General features: G+C 48.6%; 1 protein-coding gene across 1 annotated transcript in view; it reads right to left on the reverse strand.

Annotated features, from left to right (window-relative positions):
* Positions 1–9,965, reverse strand: part of LOC104492860 (dysferlin-like) — a gene marked incomplete at both ends in the record, with an annotated part of 42,718 nt that overhangs the window by 3,729 nt on the left and 29,024 nt on the right. Inside the window, 6 exons of the mRNA XM_010135464.1 lie at positions 1,260–1,402; positions 1,955–2,125; positions 4,318–4,409; positions 6,097–6,252; positions 7,248–7,376; positions 8,084–8,182. Coding sequence (XP_010133766.1) covers positions 1,260–1,402; positions 1,955–2,125; positions 4,318–4,409; positions 6,097–6,252; positions 7,248–7,376; positions 8,084–8,182 — 790 coding nt within the window. The remainder of the gene's footprint in view (positions 1–1,259; positions 1,403–1,954; positions 2,126–4,317; positions 4,410–6,096; positions 6,253–7,247; positions 7,377–8,083; positions 8,183–9,965) is intronic.

Genomic DNA, 9,965 nt, shown 5'->3' on the forward strand with positions numbered 1-9,965 from the left:
TGTGTTGTGCTTTGTACCGACAGGGAAAAAAAAAAAAAAACAGCCCCTCTCAGAAAACAACAAATGTGGGGGTTATGGAATAATGGTCCAGGCGCAGTGCTTGTAAAAGCCATGCTCTCGTGTTTAATAGCTTCACTTTATACCACCAGGTTCAGATCTGACATTGCTCTGCGAACACAGCTGGTTTCCAGATCTCCTTGAGGTCAAGCATCAGGCTTTGTTCTGGTTTTTGAACTGATTGCTGTAAAAGCAGAGGAAGGTGAAAGGCAGGGGCTGGGAGAGGGGGGAAGACCCCCTGTTTAACACCTTTCCAGCCCCTGCTGAAACCTTTCACATAATGAGGGGCTGCAAAGGAGTCATTGCTTCCCCACTCCTCCTCCTCCAGGGAGGACCATGAATTTGTGCCTTGATTCCCAAGAGAAGGGAGAGAGGTCAGACCTGGGTCCTGCTTTGTCTCATGCCTCTGCAGGAAAGTCTTCCTTGATGGCTCTGCAATACAGTAGTGGCCTTAACAAAGTCACACTGCAGCTCCTGGGCAACGTACAGAGGAGTTTCACCTCCTCCCTAGGCCAAAACACCCCTTCCACGCTTTAAAGCTGAGTTTTCTCTAAAGGGCAAACTTCTGCCCCCAAGGATGCCAGCCAGACAGGCATGAGTTGATGCCCGTGATATTGCAGGTTCCAGGGCTTTTCTGCAAACAAGAAAACACCTCCCTGGCACTCGGTGATGTTTTCTCCTCGCTGGCAGAGGCTGAATTGCACGTCCAGCTGGAGCCCACCTCTGCCCCACTCTAGGCACTGTGTGCAAGATCTTGTCTCCCTCTAGTGACCCCAGCCCCGAAACGCAGAGATGCAAACAGCACGACTGCTCCTGCATCCCAAGCAGCAGCTAGGAGATGCAGCTGGAGCCTGTTGCTGCCATGGACTTCTCTGCTCCCAGCCTGTGTGTGTTTGGTTTGCTGCAAGTGGCAAAGGGCAGTGACTCACGGCTGAAGTTAACACGACTGGACTGCAGGTCTGGGTTCAACCATGGGGTTGCACCTGCAACCCGAAGCCTGTGGGACAAAGCCAAGCTTGGGAAAGGTGCAGAGCCAACCTGGACAGCAAGGTAAGGGTGATGGGGACCCGTCACCCAGCCCTGGCCTCCACGATAACCCCTCACCATGATACGTTCATGACCTTCAACTCCATCCCTTGCTCTAGGTAAAGGAAAGTTGTGTGCCGCCCTGGAGGAGTCCCGAAGCAGCCCTGTTACCTTACCCAGTTCAGAGAGGATGTACTCATGATCCCTGAAGATGACCCGGTCAGTCTTGTAGGTGGGAGCCTTATAGTTGTGCTGCAGGGAGAAGAGGTGAAGCAGCTGGGAAGGACGGAGCTGGTCTCGCCACTGGTTGGGTCCAGAGCTGAAACCAAACAGGAGGGAAAAAAGCAGCAAAATGTGTGATCAAACATCTTCCAGCCTCAACAAGGGGCAGCAGCAGCGTTACACCAAAGCGGGCTGGTCTGAGGAAGGTGCAGCTCTCTCTGAGCCTGTATTCACTGGTGAACAGGGTTGCATGTCCAACAGCCCAGTCAGCCCCTGTTTGCTGGGGTGCCCTGATAGCCCCACACAGACCCACCACATCACCTTTCAGCTGGCCCCGTGCACAAGGTATGTCCTCAACACAAAATGGCCAAGAGGCATCACAGATTTCCCTAAGGACATTTAAGTTTTTTGAAGCATTTAACGCTTCTGGAGGAGAGCCAGGGCTCAAGGAAGTTCCTTACATGTGGGTCTTCTCTAGCGTGAACCTGTCTCAAGACATATCTCTGTGGTGAAGTACAGCACCAGTCAGGTCCCCCTGGGACAGCAGACACCTGGGCTGAGACATCACTCTGGTCCCCATGGCCAGCTCGGCACTGCACAGCCCTGGCAGCTACTCTAACCCTTTGCCCAAGCCCACAGAGGTACCTACACACAGTAAGTTTGTGGGAGGCCACAGCGTGCCCCATATTTTGACAGGAACCGGTTCTCCAGGTCTATGACAGTCTCCCCAATCTTCTCATCCTTCGACAGAAGGTCATAGTCGTAGAGTGTGATCTTCAAGTCCTTCTCCAGGGGCAGAGTGCAGCTCAGCTCGAACATCCTGCACAACAGGAGCCAAGAAATACCCATGAGATGGAGGTTCGTGCTGCTGAGAGCCCCACAGGGAACGGACCCACACACCATTCCAACCCACCAGTGCCAGGAAGGACAATATCCCCACTGAGCATCTCTGTCACATCAACACAGTACTACCAGTGCTGTGTTGAACTAGCTTAGCTTGTGGGTATGAAACTAAGCAAGCACGTCACTCCTTAGTTTCTCCATCTGCTAATTGGACATGATGGTGGTCACTGCAATATCCAGGGAAAAAGTGCAGAAGGTGAGAGTCAGGAATCCTCATTGCCATGGAATTTGGAAGGCAGAGAAATGACAGCTTTGGAAAACCGTCTGCTCTTTGAACCCAAAACAGGAGTCAAGCCTGTCTGGGCCAAGCTTGTGGTCAGAGCCTGACCCTCAAAGCCTCCTCGTCCTCTCCTCCCAGTTCTAAGCACCTTTCATCTGTGCTGACTCCTCTGCCATCATCGCTCCATGGTCCACATCTTGACATTAAATAAAGCAAGAGCAAACCTTCCTCTCCTCCTCAAATAAAGGATGGCAAGAGAAAAAGCACCAAGACCCTGCCAAAACACAACACCCCAACCCAGACCTCAACAGTGCTCATGGATGTTGGTGATACAGAAAGTGGTATGATTGGGTGAGGAGGATGGTGCAGGTCTGACCCAGCCCTACCAGGAACTCCTCCACCTCCTGCTGCAAGGCAGAGGCAACGCTGGGGAGAAACACGATGCCCATTCCTACTGCCAGCACCCATCCTACAGCAGCTTTTAAGGAGGGGAAGTGAGTGATTATGCCACCAATTAAGAGTGCAGGAGGAACTGGGGTCAGCAGAAAGTAATTAGCTAAAGCTGGACGACAGCCAGGGAACAGCTCGTGAAACGGGTGGTTTAACAGCCGCCAGCAGCCAGGACCTCGGTTTTACATCTTGCTTTAAAGACCAGGTGGGAGGTGCAGCACGCTGTCTAGACGGCCGCTGGCTGGGAGCCAGGCTTGGCAAAGAAGGGCTTGCTCAGCCTCGCAACGCTCACCAGGGTCTGGCCACGGGCCCTGTGACAGGGCAGTAGGAACTGGCCCACCGGAGACCAGGCCTCCCTCGTGCTAGATCAACCACTTTGCATTCACCGTAGGAAAGGCAGAAGAGGAGCAAAGGGCTTGTCTAATGCACTGTCCTCTACGGTTTCACCAGTATCACCCTCACAATCCCTCTCCCTTTCTCTCCATCCTTGCAGACATCCTTCCCTCCGTCTTGCTTTGTTGGGAAGACGTCACGGCATTGACAGCCTGAGCTGGGAAAAGCCACCTGAGAAAACCCACTGGACATCTGGGCGTCGTGTGGAGTAAGGTTTGACCTTGTTTGTGGTGAAGCATAACCTCCCTTTGTCTAATCCCTGCTTTTCTGGGAGACCGAAGTCCTGTCAATGTGTGGAGGCTGAGAACCAGGTTCCCTCTGCCCACCAGTGCTTTGCCTGGTCCCTATGGGGCTCTACAGATCTGACAAACACCTTTTTCCAAAAAACGTTATCTTTTGCCTTTTACCACAAGTTTGTAGCCCTACTGAGAGGTAAACAACTCAACCAGCCCATATCATGTTTATAGATAATTCTTTTTCAGAACATCTGATTTTGAGGTGTCCCATGCCACACTCTTATCAAACAGGTCTCCATTCATCATACCTCTTCTTCAGACATTCAACTGAAGTTGCCTGAACGAGGGGCAGAGTTTCTCCAGACTCTCTCTACCACCAGTGGGATGAGGCAGATGCCTCTATAAGGGAATATCAGGTCTAAACAACCCTCCTGATGTCTCTGTTGATGACGGAGCAGACCCAGTCCATGTTCTTCAGCTCTAAAGTCTCAGAGAGATGATGACTGCAAGCCATGGGGAGTAGGATAGTGGTTGAGCCAAGGCCAGACGTACTTCAGCAAGGTTGGACATGAGCCAAGAGCATGCCAAGGGAATCATAGATGTGTTTGGGTTGGAAGGGACCGTTAAAGGTCATCTAGCCCAACGCCCCTGCAGTGAGCAGGGACATCTTCAACTAGATCGAGTTGATCAGAGCTTTGTCCAGCCTCACCTTGAATGTAGGCTGGAACAGGAAGCTCTGGCTGACCCAGCCCTATTCCCTCAATATGACATTAAAAAACCCCAAGGAATCCAGTTTGAACCAAAACTTACTTTCCAAAGACGGGCTCCAGCGTACAGGGCAGGTAGTTTTCTTGGTCATTTATGGATTTCTTTCCCACTGAAATCTTCACGTAGGGATCGCACTGAAGACAGGCATGAAAATAAGTGCAAGGGTCATTGCACAGCAATATCAGTGGTGAAAGAAGAACTCGGCCTCTCCTTGTCTCACCAGGCAGGAATTTCCATCACCCTTGACCAATGCCTGTTCTCAAGGATAGGGCAGTCTGATCATTAACTTCAAATCCGTGACCATCAGCAAGAGTTGCTTGCACTGCAATTCCTTTCTGAGGATGACCGAAGGACCAGTTATCAACGTGAGACAGGAGTCCAAGCCCTTCTGAGGCTTGGGATGGATAATGAGATGGAAAAGCAACGAAAGAACATGAAAAAAATCTACATATGGCTTCTTCGACAGACTGGACTTGCTCTGAAGTCCTCAGGATATTCCCGTTCCAATCCAAGTCACTTATTTTGGGGTTCCATCGAGATAATAATATTTTTAAATTATCCAAAAATAGATTTACAAATGCAGGGGAGTAAAATGTCAATGGAAAAACGTTTTGTTCCAACAAATGTGACTCAAAACCGTTTATTTCCAAGATGCTGCAATGAATTTTTAAAAAATAATAAAATGGAAGCGCACCTTAACATAAAACCCCATTGTGCATCTAAAAATTGTATCTAGTATTTTTACATTTTTGCAAATTTTAAGCTTGTGTCTAACAACTAAAACTATTCCAGGAAATCAGCATAAATTTGAAGAGTGGTTGAATTAACTCGAGTCAGCATTTTTGCCAGAGGAAATAAAAAAAGAGAAAAAACCCAAGATGTCACCCATCTTGAGTCCTCCACCTAGAGGGACCCACCAGCTCACCCAGCTCACACGAAAATAAAACAAAACCACAAATGGGATTATGCTCCCTGGAAAAAACACCGGGCCAAGTTCCTCATCACTTTTCCTTGATCTGCAGATGTTCTGAAGAAGCAAAGGAGCAGGGGGCTGGACATCCAGGGTCACCTTTTTTCTCCCTTTGACTGTGATGAGCTCTAGGAGACATCACGGCATGGGCGGAAGGACTGCAGGCCAAACTTCGATTGGTTTGGGTTTTTGGGGTAAAAAAAATCATTTTTTCTACTCTTCCTAGCTGAGCTGCTGGAGTCTTTCATGGGTCATTTTTAAGACATTGAAAACTTTCATTCCAAGTCCGTTTTCAAAAACTGGACAGATTGAAAAGCAGTTTTGTTTTGCTCATATCAATACATTTCCCGTACTATTTCTTAACTTTTTCCCTATTTTCCAGTGGAACACAGAGTTAAGAAGGATTTTTCCCTGAGGTGGTTTTTTGGTTTTGTTTTGGTTTTTTTTTTTTGCAAAGTGACACAAAATGAACATTTCTCCTTCTGAACCAACACAATTTTCTTTTTGCACTGAATTTTTCTTCCAGGCTGGCAGAGCTTTGCAAAAAGCAGTCAAGTGTAAGACATCATTTTTTTCCTTTGGCATCAACATAAAAAAAAGAGAAAAAAGGACACCAAACTGAAAGTCATTTAGCTGTTTTAGCCAGCACTACTGAAAAATCCCTCAGGGTGGAGGAAGGGTTGGCTCCTGGGATTCCCAGATGTTGCAATGGAGACAGAAAGAAGGAGTAGATCTTCTCCTTCCTGCTGCCACCATTGTTTCTAAATTTTAAGCCATATACGCAAATTTCGATCAATTAGAGCTGACTTGCTGAAAGAGCCAGCCCACCAGAGCTTTCCCCAAGAGGATACCTTTCCATTGGAGTCCTTGGGTTGCAGGTCAAAGGCCCGGATGATGTAGACCCTGATGAGACACTCCTGGGGTCCTCTGGCTGGCAGCTGGTGGAACTGCCGAGGTGGCACTGGGACTCGTGGGTCATCTGGGAGAGGGTAAATCTTGAAGGAACCCTGTGAAGGACAGATGTGTTCAGCTGCACTTGTATGCCCACATGTGCAGGTGTGCAGACACAGTCTGGATGGTTGCATAGAAACACAGAATCACAGAATCACGAACTGGTTTGAGTGGGAAGGGACTCTAAAGATCTAGTTCCAAATCCCCTGCCTTGTGCAGGAACATCTTCCACTAGGTCAGGTTGCTGAGGGTCCCGTCCAACCCGATCTGGAATGTTTCCAGGGATGGAAACCTCTTCTATTTCACTGTTGTCTGAGCCTTCAAGCTATCACAGAGGTGTGAAGGAGCCTTGCTGACAATGTGAACCAGCGCCCACCAAAGGCTTAGGATAAGACTTCCACTGCAGGCACAGTTTTAAGGGTTCCTGAACAAAGCAGCTGATTCCTGAGAGAGGGATGGGAGCAGGAGCAAGAAAGCACAAGGATTTACGCATGTTTTATTCACCAGAGATGATTACCAGTCAGTGAAGTGGCAGGAATCAGTCTCTGGATATTGTCTGGGGGAGGGGGGTGCTGAGTAAGAGCAGAAATTAATAAAAACAAAAAAAAGCTAGAAAAATGTAATGCCTCTTCTCTTGTGAATAGGCTAAAGGTTAAAAAGAGCAAAGGATATGTTGCTCCTCTGCACTGGACAGACCCCTCCAAAGAGAGAGCCCTGAGCACCAGCATGGTGAGACCATCAGTGCTCACACGCACTTCCACCACTGTCATGGAGGAGGAAGATGCTCCATCGCTTATATCCAGATGGGGTTTTGCTCCAGGACAGTAGCACAGCCTAGGCTGGGTTTGAAGCATTCAAGGCACTCACTGCTGGGATACACAGCAGCCAGACCTGTGCCAGCAGGTTGTGCAGACTGGACCCAGTGGCCTACTGTTATGGCCCATGAAGTCCTACTCAAAAATAGTCAGCTGGCATCATCCCACCCAGCAGCTGCTGTTTCCACCCAGCAGCATGTGTTCTCAGGTACAGGTAGAAAGAGAGACCATCACACCTTGAACTCCCCCACAACTGAGGGGTCATCATTCGAGTCGTGCGACCGGCCACGGTACAGCTTGAAGGTGTGGCAGAAGTCAGAGAGACACTCAAATTCCTCCACGTTCTCCAGCTCTGTCTCGTAGACCTAGGGAGGGAGAGATGGCAGGTGAGGGCAGGAGCTGCTCTTGGGCAGAGGGAAACGAGCAGCATGTCCCCACCAATGTGGGATTACACTTGACCCAAGCTCCTCGGTCCCAGGGAAATGCCACCCACAGGGACAGAGTCCTGGGACCTGTCGCCCTTGTTGCCCCCACAAGAACAGTGATGAAGAACAGACCTTTGGCAACCCTACAACAAATAACACCATGGAACGCTCAGACTGAGCCAAGGTGTCACAGAGGGTTTTTCATCAGACAAAGAGACCTTCCTGCTGGGAACATATTCCTTAAGATTGGGAGAAGTCTTCCCCATTTTAGTTCTGTTTGGGTTCCTCCATTTTAGCTGTTCTTTTAAGAGGGTACCTAAATCTCCCCCTTCCCTGAACAATCACTGCTTTTCCTTGTTGTTCCCGAACACTTTCTAGGGTGGCAGGTCCCCACCTCCACTGCCACTTAGAGAAGTGACTATTTCTTGAAGGCTGCAAAGTGTAAAATTACCAGAAGGGATTTTACAAAGGAAACTGAGCTTTCAAAATAGTTATTTTTGAAAACAAAAGCACCTGCTCTCTGGGGAAATTAATCTTTTTCTTTATTTTTTTACCCGGAAGAAAAGAAACCTAGAGATCACAAAAAATCAATGCTTGTAGAAAAACATCATGGAGACCACAGGTCCAATGAGCCAGAACCAACTTACCTTCAGGGTGTCAAAGCCCTTCTCTAAATAGCAGCCACATTTTTCCCTCTCTCCTATGGAAGCGTAGAATTTGCTCCACCAGTCAATGAATTCTTCCTCCTGCAGCCAAGGATATCAAAGTGACACATCTCCACACGCAAACGCCAGCCACCACCAACAGCAGCATCTCCTGTAATTGCTAGAGGTGAACTTCTGCCCCATGCACCACCCTGAGGCACAACCTGGGTGGGTTTGGTGGGTCTCTGCCCTGCACAGGCCATGAAGCCATCAGGAACCCAACCTGTATCTTCTCACTCTTTGTTTCAAAGTGCTTTTGAGATACTTCCAGCCCAAATCCAGCTGTTGCAGCCACAACAGTAACATGGACCTGGCTGGAGAGAGGATGATTCTCCATTGGAGGATGAGGAAGAGCTCACAAGACACTTGAGCATTTTGAGGCCGGGGCAAATTTTGGCCATGTGGGTAGTGGTCTACCCAGGACCTCAGTGGAGGACCATGCAGGAGATGGGACAAACCACGGAATTACAGAATTTTTTAGGTTGGAAAATATCTTTAAGCAACTTGAGTCCAACAGTTCTCCCAGCACAGCTAGGGTCCCACCGACCCCTGTCCCTCAGCACCACCTCCACATGGCTGCTCAACCCCTCCAGGGATGGGGACTCCACCACTGCCCTGGGCAGACTGGGACAGCCCTGCGCAACCCCAACGGGGAACCAAGAAATGGTTCCTCGAGGACAACCTCAACCTCACCTGCAACAACCAGAGGCTGGTTCCTCTTGTCCTGTCCCTTGTTCTTGGGGAGACCGACCCCCACCTTGCTCCAACCTCCTGTCATGGAGTAGTGGAGAGCCAGAAGGTCTCCCCTGAGCCTCCTTTTCTCCAGGCTCAACCCCCCCAGGTCCCTCAGAATAACTCTTGTGCTAACATGGTCCTGCCAGCCTGAAATTCAGGGAGAATGTGAAAGCTCCTCTTAAACTCAGCCCCTGTTTGAAGCTTGGCCTGGAAGGTTTTGATGTTCCTGGGATGGGGACAGTCTGTCTGGTTTGTGCCCCAGCACCACCCAAACCCCTTGTCCAAACAAAGCACGTGGGCAAACAAATAAATGCATTGAATGCATTAAAAAACTGATCCTCAGGTGCTGAACCACCCTCAGGAAGAATGTAATTCTCTTCTCATCAATATTACACAAAAAACTGGCAAATCTGCGTGGCCTCATCCTCATGACGTCACAGCCCACAGTCACAACACTATGACGGAGCATTTGCCTCATCTGCTACACAAACCACGTTTCAGCTCCCAGGATGCTGTTCCAAGGAGAAACCCGGCTGCCAGCTTCAGCAAATGCATATATGTTATAAGAGCACCATTCTTGAAATTTATACAAGAAAAGACGAAGGAGCTTTGATTGTAATTCATGAAACATTCCCGAAAAATAATAATGTCTTATTTTAGGAGTCCGCAGAATTCCACCACACTGACCTAATGGAGGAATCATAACAGAGGTTTATTGGATTTATATTCTAAGCCAACGGTGCAGGCTTTAAAATGCTGTCTTGAGTAGACATTGTTTTTAATAGAAATATTACATAAATTAACTCGGAGGCCTCTGCTGCCTTCCTTCTTTTGAGAAAAAAACTTAAAAAAATAAAGAAATTGTCCTTTCATCGCTTCCCCTGTTTTATTGTTTAAAAAGCTATGCTCTGACCGTCGTGGCTTTATTACGACATTCCACAGGTGCCGAGTTACAAAGAAAGCACTTAAACTAATCTGACGACTTACCCATGGTATCTTCTGCAGCCCGGAGACAAAGAATTTGGTTAGATATTTTGGCTGATTTTTACTGATGTTATAAAAAAAAGGTGGGGGGAGGGGTGGAGTAGGG

This window comes from Buceros rhinoceros, unplaced genomic scaffold, assembly GCF_000710305.1.
Source record: "Buceros rhinoceros silvestris isolate BGI_N320 unplaced genomic scaffold, ASM71030v1 scaffold11414, whole genome shotgun sequence".
Lineage (NCBI taxonomy): Eukaryota > Metazoa > Chordata > Aves > Bucerotiformes > Bucerotidae > Buceros > Buceros rhinoceros.